This window comes from Hipposideros armiger, unplaced genomic scaffold (assembly GCF_001890085.2).
Source record: "Hipposideros armiger isolate ML-2016 unplaced genomic scaffold, ASM189008v1 scaffold_40, whole genome shotgun sequence".
Taxonomy (NCBI): Eukaryota; Metazoa; Chordata; class Mammalia; order Chiroptera; family Hipposideridae; genus Hipposideros; species Hipposideros armiger.
Genome location: NW_017731390.1, coordinates 2,920,440 through 2,942,445, shown reverse-complemented (window position 1 = coordinate 2,942,445; position 22,006 = coordinate 2,920,440). Strand labels below are relative to the sequence as shown.

At 43.3% G+C, this 22,006-nt stretch overlaps 1 protein-coding gene across 1 annotated transcript in view; it reads right to left on the bottom strand.

Moving 5' to 3' along the window:
- SKAP1 (src kinase associated phosphoprotein 1) overlaps nucleotides 1-22,006 on the bottom strand; it is a 304,650-nt gene that overhangs the window by 1,487 nt on the left and 281,157 nt on the right. Inside the window, exons 11-12 of the mRNA XM_019638609.1 lie at nucleotides 20,580-20,680; nucleotides 768-876 (exon numbers count right to left, since the gene is read on the bottom strand). Coding sequence (XP_019494154.1) covers nucleotides 775-876; nucleotides 20,580-20,680 — 203 coding nt within the window. The 3' untranslated portion in view covers nucleotides 768-774. The remainder of the gene's footprint in view (nucleotides 1-767; nucleotides 877-20,579; nucleotides 20,681-22,006) is intronic.

Below are 22,006 nucleotides of genomic sequence, written 5' to 3'. Positions count from 1 at the left end.
TAATTTGATTATGTTCCATAGGAATCCTCATACTGGGTTCCTAATCTTGGCCAATCATATTGTAATACATGCCATTTGAGGGAAATGGTGCCCTGAATTTGAGTCCTGGGGATACACAAACCCAGACCCATGCTTGTGGCAAAAATTCCTAGTTGTCCCCCAATATCCATTCTCCCATTATTGTTTACTAACGAACTCCCCCCCCCTCCACTTTTGAGCTGGACACAGGTTCTACCTAGAACTTTCTTTGCAGGTTGGTGTGTCTGTCTGTATGTCCAAGTTCTGGCCAAAGGCATATAAGCAGAAGAGGCATGTGCAACATCTGTGAAGTGTCCTTGAAAGGAGAGGGTGTGCCCGTCTCCTTTCATTTTTTCTTTCCTGCTGGGTAGGATACAGCTGTGAGAGCTGGAGCTAGAATGTCTATCTTGGGCCATGAAATAACCTTAGGAATGTTGGCCACACACAGTGGAGCAAAAAGAGAAGATACCTGGGACCTGGATACCTTGTATCCAGATTTTTACAGAAAAGAAAAATAAATTCCTAATTAAATCACTGCTATTTTGAGTTTTCTGTCACATGTAGTTGAAACTAATCCTAACTGAGTCAGTCCCCCCCAATTTAGGAAAAACAATTCCAGACTCATCTTTCAGTGGTGAATCATTAGCTTCACTTTGGGAAATGAAGAAAAGCTACTTCACTGGCCTCTCTCATCCTTCACAGAGAAACAAAGGCATGGCCAACAAATGCACTGGCAGTAGTTCTGATACCTGGTCTTCATCTTTCTTCCACTTCAAAGGCAGTGGCGAGATACTCCTTTGGAACAATCCCAATGAGGCTGTTCAGTTCTCCTACCCACCAGCCATACATGTTATATTCCTGAAAAATGAAAAGAGAATGGTCGTGCTTCTGTTAATCTCTTATGGTGATTACATGGGAGATTCTGTTGGGTGGTTTCTTTGTTGACACTATCAGTATGACTTGTTAACACCTTTCATGGGATTATTAAATTTACAAAAGTCATCTACAGGAGGAATGCAAACTCGGTTTTCGTTTTGCCATCTTCCTGTCTATATCATAAACTTAGCACATACAGTGCCATTGCCAAACCAAAGGAGCATGTCTTTTACCAAGCAGAGCGGAATGGCTTCTTCAGAGAAAGTTGGGCATACCCTAAAATACCAGAACCCTAATAATATTTAGGGAGTCAGGCCATAGTTCAAATCAATGATATTTACCAAGCATCTTCTATGTGCAAAGTGCTGTTAGAGTTCCCATGAGACAGATAGAGATGAATCAGAACATTACTTGTTCCCTGGATGCTTACGGCATAGAATAATGGGCTTTGGAGTCAGACAGACTGGGATCTAATCCCCGCTTGGTCATTTAGTAGCCGTGTGACCTTAGGTTCTCCTAGCTTTAGCTTCTTCTTCTGTAAGATAATATCACCCCTCCTCTATGTTGTGGAGATATAAGTGACACCACAGCAATGAAAACAATCAAAGTGCCTGATACACAGTAGGTGCTCTGAACATTAGATTCCTCCCCTGGAAGAGATGGGAGCTTGACAGGTACATCAATAATGATGAGCGGGACATAAGGGCCACAGGGAGGGGCAGACAAGAAAGGGAGTGAGAAGGTTTAAAGGAAGAGCTGGTCACAGGGTTGAGAATGGAGCTTCTTAAAGACAGAAGAGCTTCTCAAAAGCAGCAGATGTTGAACATTTTGGGACTCTTCCTGAAAGCACCTTTTGAAGGAAGTACAATTTAGGAATACATGGGAAATATGTATTCAGTTCAATTGGATTTGGGGTACCATGGGGCTCTCTTTTATTTTTTAAATTTTATTGGGGAACAGCCATGGTCATTGGTTACACATTGCTTTCATGCTACAATGGCATAGTTGACTCTTTTAGGAAGGGCACAGCTCACAGTGGTTCATGGGGGATCGAACTGGCAACCTTGGTGTTATCAGCACCACACTCTAACCAACTGAGCTAACCGGAGACCCCTAACTTTTTTTTTTTTTTTTAAGCTGAGCCATCCTGCCACCTGTTGGCAGCTCAGCAGCAGCTCAGCTCGGGCCAGGACTCAAACCACTGTTGATCAGAGCTCAGACTCTTGAGCAAGCTCTTAACCAACTGAGCCACTCAGCCGGCCCCGACCCCTAACTTTTTTTTAAGGGTTTTTATTTGGGAATTGGGGAGTGGGAACAGTGCTGGGGAATTGGGGGAAGGGGAACAGACAAGTTGCTGTCTTTTTGTTCTTCAGTCTAGTTGTGGAGGACGTTGCTTCACTGGCCCAAGTTGGCACCATCATTGCGCTCTTCCCAGGCGAGGCAGATCAGTCACCGGCTTCTGGACAGCCGCTCACTGCAGCTGCTGGCCGCTGGCTGCTGGCCGCACATGGTAGCCCATGGCAACCCACTGCAGCCGGGGCTGCAGCCTACACCATCGCCGGCGACTCACGGCAGCCCAGCTCCAGGTTGAGCTGCTGTTCAGCATCTTAGCTGTGGAGGGCAGCGTCACTGGCCCTCATATGTGGGATCCGAACTGGGGCCCTCTGGCGTCCCAAGCCAGCTCTTAAGCAATATGCCACTCGGCACTGTCTGCTTTTTACACACCTGGCTGCTGAATTCTATCAAGAAAAAGGAAAAAGAAAGAAAACCAGGTTGGTGACACAATAAAATTCCGGTTCAAGTGGTTATCTTTTTCGTTTTGATAGTATATCTCCCCTCCTCCAACTCTGCCTCTCTCCCTCAGCAGATGACCTCTTTTCCACCTTCAAAGAGAAAGGAGAAGCTATCAGATTTGTCTTCCTTCAGCCACCAAAACAGAAACGTACCTGTATTGACAACCAGCCATCTTTCCTATTACGGCAGAGGAGGTGTCCTTCCCTGGTTTAAGACTATCCCTTACAGTGTGTACTTGGGTTTCAGACGATCCCTCATAGTGAACTTGTAACCCTTCTGCTTTCTTTCTTAGAGACAAGGTTCTGATGGAGTCAGACCTCTGCCTCTAATGTAAATGGCTCCTTTCATCAGCACTGAGACATGTTCAAGTTTCTTTCATCTTTGGACGCAATTATTAAATAGTCCCCACCACATGTCTAGTTTCCATTTCTATTAGTCTATACCAACTGCTAATTCACAGTCAAACTTGCGGAGTTTACTTTACTCACTGCCCCAACTTCTTGCTTTCCATTCACTCTTCAAGCCATTCTCATCAGGCTTCTGCTTCCATCACTCCATTTACGCTTTCTCTCCATGGTCTCTTATAGCCCCCTCATTGCTAAGTTCTATGGCTGCTTCTCAGTCTCTAATTTGCTTGATGGCACAGCAGTGTGGTCCATATGAGGCATTTTCTTCTCTTAGTTTTCACGATAATTATACTCTCCTGGTTTCCCTTCTACTCTCTGGTTGCTTTTTCTCCTTCTCTGCAAGCTCGTCTTCCTCTATCCCTCCTTTTAATGTGGTTGTTTTCCAGGGTTTTGTCCTGGCCTTCTGACTTGATGCACTTTCCTTCAACAATCTCACACACCTCCGTGGTTCAGCCACCATGTCTGTGTAAATGAATCACAACTAGAGCTCCAGCTCAGATTGCAGTGTTGGATCCCACCACCTAGGTGTATGTCTGTCAAGCTGCTCAAACTCAAAATGTCCCAGATTTAACCCACCATTCTGCCTCTATTTCCATTCCTGTTCCCAAACTTTCTTTACCTCCTGTGTTCTCTATCTCAGTGTGTTGCCACTATGCTCTCAGTTACTCAAGCCAGAAACCCAAGAGTTGTTCCAAATGTCACCCTTCTCTTCCACTCAGGCCTTGAGTTCTGTCAATTCTCTTTCCTTTTAAAATATTACTGGAATCCACTCACTTCTCTCCATTCCCATTGCCAATAGCCTAGAGTCACGTCACTGTCATCTCTCGTGAGGACTACAGAAAAAAACCTCTAAATTGGTTTCTGTATCTCCATTCTTGTTCCTCTCCATTCTATTCTTCCTTCTGCAGCCAGAATTTTTCTAAAATGCACATTGATAACATCACAGCTCTGCTTGAAACCTTTAAGTGGGTTCCCGCTGCCTACTGTCAACTTCCTAACAAGGCAGACAAGGTCCTGCATGACCTGGTCCTGCTCACTGCCCAGCGTTGTCCTTCACCCCCTAAATCTAGTGGATCCTTAGTAAAATAGAACTTGTTTCAGCTGCTCCCATGGGCTACAGACTCTCTCACCTTGGCTCCTTTCCTCTGCCTATTAACCTCTACTTCCCTTCTCTCTTTCATGAGCTCACTCCTAAGAAGGCTTTAGATCTCAATCCTGAGTCTCTGGATTCTCTAGAAGCCTCTCCTTGTCACTGTGTGGGGGCTCCAGCTATGTGGTCCACAGCGCTATGCCCTATGCTTCCCTGGAAATGCCTTTTTCTTGGAAATGCCAGTCACTAGGTTGACTTCTGTGAGAGCTGGGACCTTGTTGGTTTTGTTTGCTGTTGTAGTCCCAGCAGTCAGCATGGTACCTGGCACAGAATGGGCCCCCCCCAAAAAATTGTTATATGAGGTTATGGAGAAATGAAGCGAGAAGTGGGGACATATCCTCTCAGTTGAGCAGATTTAGTTTCTACTAACTCCAAGATATTCCCCTGGCGACTGAACTGGTTGTGGCAGGAAGAGAGCAAGTGCCTTTGAGACAGTTCCCCAAATGGCTCCCTAAATACCATGAAGACAGCCTCAAATGCCATAAGAAGTGAGACTAATGAGTTGATCCTAAAAGGAACAAGGAACTGCATTTTAAAAATTAGTCTGAGATATGTTGAATAATACTGTATGTCAACTATAATTATATATACATATAACCTCGGGACATGGAGTAGAGTGCGGGAACGGATTCAATGGAATTGTAATAGATAAGCATGATATCGGGGGTGGGAGGGCAGTGGATGGGGGGAGAGGGGTTGTTACTTTGTGAGGGTGAAAAGGGTAACTATTGCATTGTTCTGTACACCTGAAACTAACAATAAAAATAATAATAATAATAATAAAAAATTAGTCTGAGATAAATGACTGTGTCCACTACCTCTCCCCCACCTCATTCCTTCCCTCCCCCAGGTCAACTCCCCCTTATAGTCTGCACTGCCTTATGGGAAGTTACCCAGAATTTCTAAGCCTATGCCCATCAGGTCATTTTAAAGTTCCTATTAGTGCTAGTTATGTTCCTGTTCATTTCCCAACACTGAAGTTAGGGCAGTTTCTGCCTCAAGTTTCCCTGTAGGGTATTGTCTTACGTTAGCATGTTGCCATGTCTACATGTCCTTGCTGTGAAGGGAAAACCCATCCTCTGTCTTTCTCTCTCACTGTAACTCATAAAAACTCTAGCTTTAGCTCTTCTATTATCTCACAGGCGGGGGTGGAGTGCAATGTTGTCTGATAGTCTTTTGATCACAGTCAGCTTGCTTAAATATGTGTGAAGAGTGGTCTTCTACCAGTCAGATGCTGTCATCTTCATCACTGGAGGGGCTCAGAGAGCGCACTCTCTTCCTAGGGACCATTCAAGACCCCTGACTCTGACTCACGCGTGGCAGCATCCTCCTGTAGCCATTAATACCAGGAGTAGGGACCGAGCCTTGGGAAGGTGCTGCCTGCCAACTCGAAGAGGGCACAAACAGGAAGCAGATGAGGCACAGCTGGGCACCTGCACAGGCCAGGATCCCAGTCAGTGCGCTCTTGCTTCGGGGGAACACTGACCCTGCCGACCGCAGAGGTAGTAGCCCCACCACAGTGGTGAGAACCAAAGTGGGTGAAATCAACTCTCTGCCCTTCAAAACAAAAGAGCAGGAAGGAGTGTCAGGAGCATGGCACAATCTCAGAGACCATATGTGTCCTGCTGTGGGAGCCTAAGAGCTTAATCAAAGCACCTACAGGTCTGGGGATCTGACTATCTTTTCCAGATTTCTTTCCTTGGCTGGATACCCGAAGAGGGCTGCAGGGCTGAGATGTTTAAAGCATGAATGGAAAATTTCTAGCCTTTTCTTCCACTGCCATCCTCCCCCGCCCCACGCATTGCTCCAGCCCAGTCTGAACACCACGAGGTATTTTAAAATAATTTCTACTTTGATGAATTGCTGGGGAGTCCACAATTGCTCATAATCAAAGGGAGAAAAATGCAAATGAGATCCGGCCGAGAACTATCACCACCAAACGTTTATTTCACTGCACAGTGCCAAAAAGAATTAAAACAACATTAAACTCACAGCAATCATGTTTAAGCCCTCGTTTCCAAGTGCCAAATTGCACCACTCTGGATCATACAGATGTTCGTTAATTATGCTAATTTTTATTAAACTATTAAAATGGAGAGAGTACTGGCTCAGCCAGGCAGACCCCAGCTCTGAATGAACTCTGCTCTTGTCTAGAGGTGCTAATTTACTGCATTTTTATTAAGTTGCCGATTCTTGGATTTTAGTTTTGGGGTGGTGGAGAGAACTAAATTCCTGGGATCAACATTTTCAATAAAGTTTGACTTCTTTTTGTCCAGATGTTTGGAAAGACCAGAAAAAAGCCAAGACACTCCCAGGAGACCTGAAATCCTCAATTTCAGGGACCAAGTTCCCGTGGAAGTGTTTCTACCTTCAAGGTGGGGATACATACCTACAAGTGACAATGTGAGGGGGTCAGAATTATACAGGCTCCCCACGCTGTAACTCTATATACACCGTGTACGGTAGAGCTAAGATGTTAATTATAAAAATTGTTAATTATACAAAAATGGATAGATTGAGATAAGAATATAAAAAGCTATAAAGACAACCAAAACCCTCCACAGCAGCGCTTGCTTCTTGGCACAAAGTCTTTTAAGAAGCTTCTTACTTGAAAACAGTACAATGTGTACTTTGTTCTCATCATAAACATTTCTAGCCTTGATTAAACATCTGTTTCCCTCCACGTCAACTCTGCTCCACATCCTTGAACCCCTCAAATGAAGAAGTCTTAAAAACGAAGGTTGGCTACTTGGATTCCATGATCTGGTTGGAGAAGCTAGTGGCCTGGATGAACAGAGCACTGGGTGAACCTGAAATAGACATAGCTCTTACCATCAGCAACAATCAAAAATGTTTATGGGGGATTGCACACTGCCATAAAAGGATTGATGCTGCTGATCTCCATCAACAAGGAAAAACAAACCAAACAAACAAAAAACACCACTCTACCAAACCTGCCATAAAGAACAGCACATTCTATAAACAAAAAGCAGTATGGCCACCAGCCACGGGCACGTCGCACAGCTTGAGTCTGCCTCCAGTGGTTTCCTATTGCTGTTTATGGTTTCAAGACGATCACGGACCTCTTCAGTGCTCCTCCTGTCACAGGGCCCTGAGTCCCTGTGTGGTGCTGCAAATACCCTGTCAGTAGGTGTCAGGGGATATCAGGGGGGAAACCAGCAGGCGCCTATCATAAGCCTTAAAAGAGATTAAATACCCCGACTCCATGATTGCTACATTTTAATTTCTCTCCTCCCTGCTGGTTCCTATTTGTATAAGCTCTTCCATGGCTCCCCTGGAGTAGCACAGGCATGACCTGGAATGACCATCCTGTCTTGGGATGAGAATTCAATTTCTAGGCTCAGTGACTCCTAGGCTGTTCCAACAAAAGGAAATCACCATCCTCTAGGACACAGATTCTTAAACTGGAGTCTGAACCCCTGGCCTGTCTGTGGATGGATGTGAAGGGATCTTTGAACTCCTTGAAATGGGTTTAAAGTTTTGTGTGCATGTGTACATGTGTCTTGGCCCTGGGGGTGAGGCCCAGACCTTTCATCAGATTCTCAAAGGATTTATGAACCCTCTACAGTTTATGAACCATTGTTCTAGGGGGAAAATACAAGGGTCTTTACGGACTGAATCTGCACTTTGGCCCGGTGTGGCCATCTTCACTTGCCCATTTAAAAAATATAGTAAAAGGAAATCAAGAATCCTCGTTCCTGCCATGCTGGGTTTTCTAGGCTTCGACTCTTCTGATGCAGAGTCTGTTTCTTCTTCAAATGCTGACCAAGCTTGCTTATCCCTTCTAAGGCACCATCTCTAACTGTGACTTAAAAGTTGTGGTATCTTCCCATAGCTTCCATTCAAACCCACATGATGGCTTTTGGAGCAAGCCACTTGACACTGTTGGTTCCCCTGAGACTGTTCCTAATAGAAATGTTCTCTTTTCACATTGAATTCGGCTTCGATTAGCCTCTGTGCAACAAAATTCCCAGAAAATGTCTCATACTTTTGTTCTCTTAACCATCAAAATTCACTATATCAGTGCTTGTAAACAAGAGAATTCCTCTTCAAGAGAGCAATCAATCAGCCCCTAACCTGAAAGATCAATAAATGCTTGATAGATGTATGGGAAGGGCCAATCAATCACAGAATTATTGGTTTATGATTGCTTATTTCTTATTAGTGCTGTGTATCATACATTATCATTAGTAAAGATGGGGAGTTTGAATTCCTAGGTGGAGTAGATTTTAATATTCCAGGGTCAGCCCCAAATATCATATTTTTACTCTGGGTTGGCCCACAATTTCTCTACTCCTAAAATCCGGCTTTGGAAATTTGATTCTTTCTGAGGATATCATAAATTATTAAATAAACTGAGGGCTCTAACTCAGCACCCTTCCAACTGCTGAGAAAAAATAAGGCTGGAGACAAGAATTGTTCACCGAAGACAAATAGGTGCCTGTTTTTCAGCATAAATGGTTTTATGAAGAGATTTTGCAGGAGGAGGAAGGAAGTGGTCAGTTGGGTAGATGGTGGATTAGGTGTGTTGGAACCTGTGAAAGAATTGGAGCTTAGCGCTTGGCTAAAACCGTGGGTAGCTTGGCGGCCTCTTTAGGCTGTTTCACACAGTGTTTTAAGTTGTTGGCAATCATTTTTCCTTTTTTCCATTACTCAGAGTTTTGGTCTATGAATCATAAAAATTAATCATGAAATTTGCCTCAACGGAACCAGCTTTATTTATCGTTATATTTCAGAGAACTTGCTCACCTGGAGGTTGATGGGCCTGGGTACAGGGTGAGGGGAAAGTAGATGAGTGGAAGAAAGGGGACACGGAAAGGCCAGGTGGTCAGTGAAAGCAGCTGGGGGCACATGGAGACAGTTCTACAAACTCGCTCCCCAGCTAAGAGTTGAGTGTTCCAAGGAGAAGCGTAATGTGTGAGCTAGATGGAGGGTCTGACAGCATTCAAGTGCAAGGGAACATTTAGCCTCATGTCTGAAGCCAATGTCCTGAACTGGAGGTGAGTGGATGATCAAGTCAAGGCCAGGGAGGTATGCAGCACCTGTGCAACGAGCTGGACATTGTTGGTGATGGAAGTTTAATGGCAAAACTCAGAGTGTGCACGACAGGCAAATCATAAGCTGTGAAGGGAAGAGGGAGGATGGAACAGGGCTGTAAGGAAAGAGAAACGAGAAAGAAACACACCACTTGAACTTTGTCTAATGAAGAGAGAAAGGATAGAGGGAAGGTAAACACTTTGCAGATGGGAGAAAACAAGGTGCCAAGTGCAGAATTCAGGAATAATAGAGACAGCACCATTTTGGAGCTGATAGAATTGTGATACCATGTGAGACCAGCGTATTAATATGTATTCCATAAACTGTGCAGCTCGCAGCTCTGCACCGCTCTGTTTTGCTCTGACCGCAGTACCAGCCTCAGGCACCACAACACAATTTGGAAACAATGTGACGGAAATGTTTAATCTGCTCGGCCCATCTGTGCCGCGTATTTCTCCAGATCTCCCTGAGAGAGGCGCCTTGAATCTCCACATTGCCTTTAATATTCTCCTAAATCACCTCCCCACTGCACTTCAAGGGCCATTGCTACAATATCACAGGTTCATCTAAAGTGCAATGGGGAGGGAGGTGGTGGGGAGGCGCAGGCTGGGATATTTTTTATTTTAAAATAATTTCCAGAGATGGTCTTTTCTGCTTCCTTTAAAAAAAGAAAAGTTATTCTACTCTTGCCGTAAGGTTATTGAGGTTGTTTGGTGCAAAACAGGGTAGGATGGAGTGGAATCATTCTCCAAAGAATTATTTTTTATTAATCTCAATTCCCTCAATTGCACATGGGAGGGGGTGAGCAGATGCTTGTTTTCTCTTATCTCTTCTTCCTGCACCTTGGGTAGGGTGATGTGTTTATTTGGGACTGGTGCCTCTCTACGCTCTCTGCATCAGGTATGGGCCTGACCCTGCCCTGCTCCAAACAAAGCCATCTCCTTTAGGACAGGTACACATTTAGTCTCAGGCCAACACACCCTCATCAGAAAAAGACACTGTCTATATTGTTTATTTTAGCTTAAAATCTTAGATTTTTTTTTCTCTAAGTACAGATGTTGAATGTCAGATTTCCACTGCCTTTCCCCCACTTGATTTTGCCAGATTCCGTGTTTTGGGTTAGACTATAGGAAGCTGGGGTAGGTTTCGGAGAAAGAGGGGGATGACAAGTCACCATGTAACAGACCTTAGACAAATGGCAGAGAGCAGGACATCACCAAGAAAATTAGGATTCCTTTTGCTTTGTGAATTAAAGAAATGAATAATTTAATCCTCAAGATTGTTCCGGCGAGGGAAAGGCAACGTCCCAGTTGCGGAGCCCTACAGCCTGTCGGTGTGTTACATCATCTGCACACATAGGCGTTTCCATGACAACCGCTTATAGCTTCATTTCCTGGATCCCTCTAGGGGGTGTCACAGCCAGATCCACCTGCTTTTCACCCTACCCTCGGTGGGGTCATGGTAAGGTCGCCAGAATAAATGAACGCGGGTACTAATGATCTGTTTACTGCTGTTTATGCTCTGTGTGTGTCAGGGGCACGCACATTTAGAGAGCTCATTATGGTTGCAATTAGAATGCACCATCGCTAGATATTTAACTCCTTTTTCTTTTAAATTAGCATTTTAATAACATTCTTTGAGCAGAGAAACAAAATGACCATTTTTCACGGACAAACTTCTAGCTGTAGGTGCAACTTTAATGGCAAAGTTGTGAAGGGGAAAGAAGGGAGAAAAAAGGGCCATTTTTACTACTTTCACCCTCCTCCTTACCAAAAGGATATTTTTATTTGCTTTCTAACACACCCAATTTCCTAAATTTGTTTTGAATCCAATTATTTTGGGTGGTTTAAAGTACCGCACTCTCGTTGGGCGGAAATTAGCAGCGATTGAAATTAACTTTCTATGTGACCTGTGAAAGGGGCTAAAATAATTACAAGTGTGTATTAGAAAACCCTTTCTCCAAAAGACCCTTGCTATGGGATCGGGCTGTGATCCAATGATACTATTATCAGAAGATCTTTATACAGTAATTGCAAGGGCTATTTTCTTTAAAAAGGTGATTGCAATTATTGTTTCTGTTTCATAATTCTTAGAGTTATCTTATAGAGGATCAGCGGTGACCAAAACTTGTCATTACAGACAGGATAAGTAAGAAGCAGAAAGAATGAAAATAACACGGCATCATTTGTCCTTTAAAAATGGCAAGATCTTAGAGCATCAAAAAGCAAGAGAAGCAGAACAGGAAGGATACAAGGTAGAGACCCACTCTGTCAGAATGTTCTATAAGGCATTGCTTTTTAGGAATCAGCCAACACCTTTGCTAGGTGTTTATAGATGCTCTGTTTGTGGAAAGTACAGTGAAAAATAACAATTTGAATGTTTCGATTATCTTTCCCAGTCCATTCCATTTTCATTATTTATTTCCTATAAATCGGGACCTTGCTGAACATAATTCTGCAGACAAGGAGGTGGATGGGACAGCCGATGTGAACGAGGAGATAGATGGTGGGTGCGTGTAAGATAGATGCTATGCGTTTATGAAAAGGAGCAGTATGTCTGCATGTGAACATCCACAAAGTAGAGCAAGCAAGCGTGTAAACTGTAGCAGGTATTTATAGGTGGAAAAAAAGGTGCGAGGAAGGTTGCATGGGAACAAACACGCCAAGGCTGAAAAGGGTTTGTTTTTTTCCTACCCTCTTGGAATCCACGTCCAAGTTCCCTAAGATGTGCCATGCTTGCTGTGGCTCCTGTGAAACCTCACAAGCCTTTCCATGACAACAGAGTGGGGGTAGGGGTAGGGGTGGGGAAGGGGGGGGATTTCACAGCTATTGACTCAGGAGGTCAATAGTTGAAAAGCAGGAGTTAGAAAGAGAGATATTTATCGACATCAAAACAATCCCACTAAAACACACACACACACACACACACACACACACACACACACACACAAAACAAAAAACAAAACCCCTAAACGATAGGAGGAAAAAAATTTAAAGACACAGCAGAAAAAAAAAAAAAAAGAAAAAAGGAGCCTTTCTAAAAATGCAGGTTTAAAATGTTTACACTTTTGTATCAGCCTACTTGCACCTTAGAATCTACCATTTCATAAATAAAATACGGATGGCATAGACTATAATTTGGTGATAGCTACCCCAGGACATATCTAGATGCACTTCTGTTATTTTAATTAAATACTGCATTATGGTTTGTGACAACTACATAGCTACAGCGTAAATGAATTCAGAATTAAAGTGTTACTTAGGCATCCAGTAATTTTTGTTTCATTCCTCAGTTTTACAAAGCAAATAGCTATTAAATCAAGATGTTTGTTCATTTACAGATGGAGCAGGATTGTTGTCACTGTTTTTTTTTTTTTTTCCCTTCCTTAATCCTCATGCACAAAAAGAAGACAGAGCTCAGAGTCTGGCTCCCAACACTCTTAGCTTATGAGCCACATCACAAAGAAAAACACATCCTCTTGACTGTAATGTGAAATGCTGGATATTAATTGCTGGTGTTATGGTTATCTTTCTAGCCGAGTCTGTCTTTTAACAATTATTCTGATGGGCTGCAGTCTTGAACTGCCAGGAGATTTTTCTCCTTTGTTTAATAGTTAGAAGCCTATTTTATTTTATTTAAAAAAATCTTAAAGTTCACACTGCTCCTTGGAAGTTTTTAGGATCTGGGTCTCTTTCCAAATACAGAATATTAGTGGGTACAGAGAAGCCGCTGAAGCTGTTTGCTAAAAATATCATGCACATTTCCGCATCTAAAAGAAAAACATATTTTTCATTCTAGCAATATTAATGTTTCCTTAATGAAACTGGAGAGGGCATTACAATCTGATAGGATCAATTGGTTAGTTTCAATGTCACTTCACTGGCAAATCATGAGAAAAGTTCAGAATCTTCTCATCTAACAGGCACAGATTTTTCCCTCAAAATTAATAAGGTAGAGTAAAAGGATTTTTGCTCAATCTGAGAATTTAATTGTATTGTTAATGTGTCATATGAAAGTTTTTAAATAGCAAGCTTTCTGAAACCATTGTCTATTATTTCTAGTTTGAGAATCAATATAATCTTTTTATTAGCCTTAAACACTATACGTCTGGCAATGTCTTCTAATTCCAGCCTTTCTGTGTTCTCACCAATTACCCCAAGCCCCTCATTGCTAATCCTATAAACTGTATAGAAGTTACTGCCCTGTATGTTTGCAATGAGGTTATAATTTGCTTCAATATTGTTCTAGTTTGGTTGGAGAGCTGGATCTATATACTACCAAGAAACACTGGCAGACAGAGGTTTGGGGAGGCTGAGATCCTTTTGAGAAAATAATTACACAGAAACAAAGCTTTTGCAACTCCTTTTAAATAGAGCATCTCACCGAAATGTCATGCAGCCTCTTTGGCAGATTAGTGAGGAGTTTATTACTAAATCTCTGTCTAATAAACGTGCAGTTGACTCTGGAGGAGCTGCTTGTTATAATACTGGCAGTGGGAAATGGAGGGAATGTCACAGTTAAAGACACAAATTTTCCCCATAATATATTCGAATGGAAACCTCTGAATCCAATACTACATGGGCATATCTAATAAATTCACAATATTTCAGTCTCAACAGCCTTCACCGGTTAGTTTTAAAGATTTATGTGGTAAAAAATTACTCAGTGATGAATATGGTTTATTCTGTGCAGTATTGGAGGTATAAGGAATTAAACTACCGTCTTTAACAGTGAATTTATTATTACCTCTGTCAAAAGACGAAGACTTTAACAGCACTTGTTATAAATTCACTGCAAAATAAATGGCTGGAATTTTTTACCCTGGAGTTTGTAAAGCGTCGGGAGAATCTGAGCATTAACCTAAACCTGCCATGGCTTACATGGTTCTAGGTAAACATTTCTGTCTGGGCCGAATAGTTAATAATCTGATCCGGGACTTTCCACCTGACTGACAGGGTGTGTGTGTGTGTGTGTGTGTGTGTGTGTGTGTGTGTGTGTGTGTGTGTAGAAAGTGAAAGGTCCTGTCCAGGACAACATTTAGGAGTAAGGAGATTAAAGTGGAAAGTGCCAATTTCATTATCTTTTTTTAAAAAATGGGTTTTATAATAAATGGCCAGGGTTTGGAGGGATACGGTTGATATGTAGTTTGGCCTCTTGTTAGCAGGTTTATATGCATGCATATGCACACACACACACACACACACACACACACACACACACACCCTCTCCCTTTTGTCCTCTCTTAGAATGGGTGTCCCCTCATTTATAAAAATTACCTGGAAGGAATGAGGCTGCCAGGGTTTGTTCTAGACGATTGGTTCCTGTCTGGGGGAAAGGAATGGCTTCTACTGAATTTGACCGGTGTATGACCGTTGCCTTCCAGCTGACCCCAAATCCCATTCCCATCCTCCTAACTCTATAGCCTCCCATAGGGGTTATTAATGAGAGAAAACACCATCATCATCATCATCTTCGTCATCACAGCACAGTGTTGACCTGCTTGTTAACATGAAATGGGGTGGTGGGGACAGTTTCTGCTTCTCTTTCATATCATCATAAATAAGAAAGATATTTTCCAATGGTACCCCCGTTACCCACCCTCTTTGGTTAGGTCAGAGGTGAATAATAGCTCTTTGACAGGCATTGATCAGTTTCATCACACGGTTTGGGCAGCCTGCGCCCCAGGCCTATATTCTCCCTACTTACTACCCACGATTACCTCCCAAATAACCCTGCCCATCCCCCAGTCAGCCAAGCAGAGGGCAATGGTGCCTGAGGAAGTCCTAAATGGACACTAGATGTCACCAAACACCTCCTTTCCCTCAGAGCCCTGAAATTAAAAACCAAAAAAAAAAAAAAAAAGAGCCCTTCATTTAAAGCAATTGAAGGAATTAACTTATCTGTTTTTTATGAGGGTTCTTGTCACATTCAACTAAGCACACTTAAAAGAGGAGGTATTGCTGCATTCAGATAATTTTTACAACATACAAATCTCCTTTGGAGGGGTTGGGGTCAAGGGAGGAGAAAGGTCTACATTCCTTAAGTGGTCCTTTGAGGGAATAGGTGGAGAGCCCTGGGCTTTCAAAATCCCATTATCACAGACACAGGGTTACATTAACATAGTCCAGGTGTGCTGGGAACAGGCCTGCTGTATTCAGATAACTAGGAGCTGGGTTTGGAGCTAGGATCAGGCCTGAGTTTCAGTAGCTCCAACCCAGTGCTAGAAGCTAAATGTCACTCAGCGTGACAAAGTTGGTCCATCCTCATCCACAGAAAGCCCATGGCCATCTCACAGCATCATATGTTTGATGTTAAACTTGACCTTACCTGTAAGGTTCCCTGTTTCCACATCAACTGCACCAGCAGAGAAGACAACCAAAGCCTGGTGTGTTTGGGCCACAGAATCTCTTCCCACCCCAGCGAAGCCGCCATGCAGGTATAAATAAGCTTTAAGTGGTGCCCAACTTGTTGCTCCAAGGCTGATTTCCATGTGAATATATAGCTGGACAACCCTTGGAGGAGGCCTAAAGCCAACTCATGAGGCACACAATGTAAGCCCAAGAGATGGAGGCTACTGCTGACTCAGTTTACCTTAAATGCAAGATCTCATTCAGGGACCTCCTGTCCTTTCTAGTCAATTGAGAAAGAGTCTCTCTCTCTCTCTCTCTCTCTCTCTGTAATTCACGCTTATCTGCTGGACAGCTCATGTTACCACTATAAACGACTTCCGGAACAGGAGGCTTAATTTTTAAATGGGCATTTTAAACTTATCTCGCATAGCCGAACAAGCACTTTTATTATTTAGAAAAAAGGGTCCCTAGTGAGAGACCTTGGAGCCAGGAAGATAGAGTTACTTCTCAGAAAGCTGGGGCTTGTGACTCGTCTTATCCAGAGGCTCCAAACCTCCCTTTCTCCCCCTTACAATAGATGCGGGTCGCAGTGCTGGTCCACAGAAGGGCCTTAGGAGCCTCAGATGAAAGAAGCCACGCCAGGGCGCCGCGCTGCGTGGAGGGTGATTCAGCACCGGCCCTGTCATGCCTGCTGCCCAGGCTGAACGGGTTTTTGGAGTACACCTGTTGTTGAACCCCTGCCAAGTACTGATGGCCACTAACCCCCAAATCACTTTTCCCCGCTGTTGATGTTTGGAATGTCAGACAGGACTGAGCAGCAGCCGGCATGTATTTCAAACACAGCAGATGGATTTTTATATTAGCTCCTATTTCATGTTCAGGCAGAGCGACCGCCACACTAAAACCGCAGCCTCAATGCTGCCGAGTTGCTTCTGTGAGATTAATTCTGCGAAATTAATTGGGACAAGATTGAAAAGGAAATTAAAATGCAGCTCAGTGAACAGGCCTTTCAAACACCTTTTTCCTGCTCTATTCAAACTTGAATTCTGCGGTGGTCGCAGGCATCGTGGGAAGTAATTTACGAGAGAGGCAGGCTCTCAGGAGCCATCGGTTACGTATGAGGAGCCCTGCACAAGCGCCACAATCTGGCGCCACTGAAGAGCGCTAAACACCCCGCTGTGGCCTGAGCTGCGTCCCCCCGCACCGCACCGGGGCGGAAGTGGAGCTCAGTTCCTGCACCAGATAAAGCTGTTCAGAAATAATCTGCGCCCAAAAGGAATGCGGGAACATCAACGTCTCCTGGGTGCACAGATCTGCTTCGTTATTAAAATCTCCCTTTAATATATTTTAAGACCCAAATTGGAACTCTGTGAATGAAGTGGGCATGAAACGGCATGGGGCCGAGGAATGTATGGACGTGGGGGGGGTGGGGTCAGCGGGAGTCCCGCTGACTGTGCCATTGGTCACTGTTTCGGAGCTTGGATACATGGCTCTGGCCTCTCTTCAAAGGAGAAGTTTGAGCAATCCATCTGTTTTGTCGGTGATGAAATCTCTCCGACCAGGAAAGGCATGGTAGATTTTCATGTAGGCCTCTTCACTTTTGTCTATTTCTAAGTGAGAATCTTTTGAGCATCTCTATGAAGAGGTCTTGGCAGGACAGACTACCTTTTTTTCTCTCTCAACTCACCAACAATTTATTGAACTGTGCTAGTATGTACCCAATATTGACCCAAAGAGTTTGTTAGTGGAAAAGAGGGGAATATAATAATAGTTACCATTTCCTTCTTTACACAAATTCTCTAATGTAGGCATCACAACACCCTATGGATAGAAATTAGCCCAATTTTTACAGATGAGGAGACTGAGGATTAGCAAGATTAAGTGGCTTTGCACAGGGTCTCATAAATAACCCATCTGTTACCAACTTGCTTTCCTAAGAAGAGGACAGGTGATGAGCATTTGGTTACCTACGGGGTACATCTTTCTTGCGCAGCTACTCATCCTATTTGGAAACAAAATTAAAAAAAAAAAAAGATAAATAGCTCTCATTTGGGGATGTTTCCTGCCCAAAGACCCTAGGCCCTAACAGAGACCCCTGGGCCTGGGATTCTAGAACTCAAGGTTGGATCATACTTGGGCAACTACTCAGAAACAGCAGGGGGCAGCAGGAGCCCAAGAATAAAGCTATTAACTCCCCACTCTCACTCCACTCTCCCACCCAGCATCCATTCGGTATTATCTGCACCTGCCCTTCCCCACCCCCCCATTTCAAAATATGTCTTTTATCATACGATGAGAGAAGAGGAAATCAGATGCATTTATGAGGGTCAAAAACAAAAGAACTCATAGTTGGATTTTTTTTTTCATTCAATCTGGATAAATACTAAAAGCTAAAACACATTTTTGTGTGGAATTTCTTCAGCAATTTTGCAGCATCAGCCTCACCATGTTTAGAATGGGAATCTTTGAAGCGGAAGGAACCTTAGAGGTCATCCAATACAACTCCCTCATTTCACAGGTAAGGAAACTGGTCCAGGTAAGCTGAGTGACACCCAGCTGTGGCCTGCCTGGCATTTCTCAGGGAAAGAGACTTCTCCAGGTTCCTAAACAGCAGGCCTTTCTTGCCTGACAAAGGTTCTAATGACAGAGAGAAAAGTAAAATGGAGATTTCTAGATACTTTTTCTGGATTAACCTTGACTTGGGACAGTTTTATTCATCTAGGTGTGGGGGGCAGGCAGAAGAGTGTAACTGGCTCCAACAAAGGAAGCCAGCTGGGGCCAAAGTGGGATGAATTTCACATGCATATGAGAGGAAGTTCCAGAGATTAGAAGTCACCTAAGTCTGGATAGACAGACAGTTGAATGTGGTAGTGGAATCTCCTTTTCTATCTGTCTAAATGGGTTAATTTGGGTTTCTTAGAGGCAAGGGAATGGATTGGGTGGCCTTTTAAGGTTCCTTCCTGTCCAAGCATTCTTATTGAGTTAGGTAATATAATAAAGGTAAACCCAGTCTAGAAGGCTCCCTAAGCCAACGTTAGCTGGAATGAAGGTTTATGGGGAAACTTCAGATGAACTTCAAAGCCTCCCATTTCCTCCTCTGACTTGCAGGGATTAGCAACATGGAGAAGGGAGGCATCAGGTGTGGCTTTTGGGGGAATAAATGTGCTACTACAATGATAAGGGATGAAATGGACTCATGACCTTCGAAGCCCAATAGAACTATGGCAGCAGGTATTCTCACTGAATTAAACTCTGATATAGTAGCTTTTTAGTAATGGAGGAAAGGAAGGGGGATAGGTTAAAAAGAAAAACAAAACAGGCTCCCCATGTTCTTTGGTATCTCTTAAAAATCCAACAGCCGTGGTAACTGCAGACAGCTTTGTACTGCAGGGCAAGTCACCGCACAACCCCTTTTAAATGGAGGAAAGGGACCCCCAGTGAGAAGCCATTAACAAAGGCAAAAGACATGCAAAACAAACAAAATAATCAAGATGGAGAGAGAAGGCCAGCAGACAGCCTGGCTCTGTTCTCCCCAGCTCCTGCTGCAGGCACCTCAGACAATGTAAACAGTTAATTTGTTCACCTGCAGGCTCTGGGCAAACAGAGGCCTGGTCACACCTGAGTGGATAACTCGATTACCCCTGTAATGCCAGCGTGGTAATGTACACAAATTCTATTACACGGCAAACCTTGCTTTCAGGCATTTGAAATACCAATCAGGCCAATGTCCACTCCCTTCTTTGCTTCCAATTTATTCCTGGCGTATTGAAGCTGCACCGGAATGGCACGAGGGTGGTGCTGAACCAGACCTCTGGAGGAAATCACTAGAAGATGGTGCTCTCACTCAGCAGGGCACTTGTAGGCCTTCTCCTCTCTTGAAAAGGGTTAGGTCTGAATTTGGTTCTCATTTGGAGGGGGTTGGTTGGAAACACTGGAAGGTACCTTGGGTTCAGCCCTGGTCTGTTTCCTGAAGAGTTTATGGTATTTCAACTGAGACAAACCCTTAGCCAAGGTAGTAATGTTCACAGGATAAAGGGAAACGGCAAATGATGGGTTAATGACCCAGTGGCTTTTCAGTTTTCTTTTATGGAATCCACATACTCATCAATTAAGCAGCAAATTGTGCCTCTTTCAAAAATGTGTTTGTAGTAATTGATTGACCTCACAGATAGAGAACTTTAAAATAAGGTTTTTCAGGGGCAGAACTTATTTCCTTAGCCCGCCCATAGAATATGTAGTCTTTCTTTACAGAGATGATGCTACTGATTCCTCGGTAGCCCATAAGTTTTGAGTCTTCTTCACATTGGTGATGGATCTATAATAAGCTACCCCCCCCCTTTTTTTTTTTTTGCCCAATTCTTTTATGATCAACAATACTATTTGTGAGATGATTAGCTGGGGCTAGAGGTTAACTCTGTGACTGAGAAAGAGAGTCAAGTTAGCTGGCTCTCGTGGGGTTGGATTTACTATCTTGGCCTTATCAGCACTTGCTCAAAGCAATTGAGCTAGCTAGCTCTGACTCTTCCTCACATACATAATTATATTACAGTCTTATTTATCTATAAATGAAACAAGAAGGCAGCTGACCTAGCCAGAATGTTTTTAAAAATATCATATGGTAATAAATTATGCACATAGTGATGACCTTTAAGCACCACAGACCCTAAAGAGATCAAATTTTGATTAGCATAGTTTTAGTATTATGTCTCTTCTTTTGTATTTTAAGTTTGAAAATTGGCTGCTGGGTCGGAGTTTACGATTAAAATTTTCCCTAACAATTATAAACCAATGGGAATTTAGATGTGAGGAAGCCATGTAATACACCCAAGAGAAGTATATGACACAAAATAATTCGGTTATGGTAACTATATCATCCAGAGCGAAAAAATCGACTTTTGATCCAGGCCTCACACTCTATGTCCTTACCTTGCTCAGAATGCGGATGAGGTCACCCCGTTGGAAGGATAGTTCATCTGGCTGGTCACCGTGGCAATCCCATAGGCCCTGGTAATAACTGGCATAGTCCACTGATCAAAGAGAGGAGAAATCAAGGTGAAAAAGACAAGCCCACATTTTTGCCACAAAGGGAAACCAGAGTTCTGTTATTGCCCCTAGGAAACCTAAGATTCAGGGGGGTCGACATGAGATACAGCCAGACACTCAGCATGAGCAAAGGACTGTGGGAGAAGGAAATCATTAACTAACATTAAATATTTACAGATCACCCTTAGTCAGATGCTATTCAATAATATGATAAATCTATTCATTTATTAATAAAAGAAAATCAGGCAGGTAATTTTTCACTTGGTTTGTAAGTAAGCAGCACGAAGAGATTTCCTGCTAGACTTTTGATCCAGGGCATCTAAACCATCCAGTGCTTCTCTTCATTAAGCCTTTGAAGGAATGGGATAAGTCTCCGACTTCCCATTTACAAGAGAGGCTAAGTCACAGTCTCACATATTGGCCTCCTCTGTTACACAGAAACTTCATCCTGGGCACTTCCCACCCAGGTACTATATGAGGTAATCACCAATAAATACGGAAACGAATAGCCTGATCTTTAAGTGGAACCAAGGGGGTGTCTCATCCATTACAACTAAATTCTGGGTGGGCTGGCCCTTTTCCAGCATCTCATTTGTAGACCCTGAACATGTCTGCCAAGATTTATCTGCAAGCCCCCAGGGGAACAGAAACCAAAGTGATCTGCATTAAAAATGAAAGCAACTCAAGACGACAAACCAAGCTTTAGAAGCAGTGGAGAGATTTACTGGGCTTCTCAGCAAGACTAGATGGCAGTGATGCCACAGGACAGTCATCGATTCTTAACAATGAAGAATTTGTATTGATCTTCTACCCGGAAAGGTTAAACACTAGAGTAGAAAGTGGGAGAGGATCTGGGGATTTGAATGGCAGGAGAGCTAATGCCCACTAGACCAGGGATAACGTGGCAGTGTGACCTGTTCCCTGGGATGCTGTATATGAGACTGTAAACAAAGCACCTACCAAAGATGAAATTCCTATTGATGGCAGTTCAGGAGTCCTGGGTTCTAATTAAAATTCAAGTGATTTTCAGGGACCCTATTTTACCAGTTTCCACCTTTCCCTTCATTTGCCTTGATCCTCCTGTGAGGAATGATGGTGTTAGCCGCTGAGCATGGGAATTGATGGGGGTAAAGTGGGCTATGTGTGTGTGTGTCTGTGTGTGTGTGGGGGGATGGACAGAAGCCCTAGCTATTAATACATTTCTTTTTTTCACTTGTTCCTAACTTACAAGCAATTCAAATAATAAAGGCAAAGGGGATCAAAATCCCCATATGTTTCTGGAAAAGAACTTTAGTGGGAATCTGAAAGTG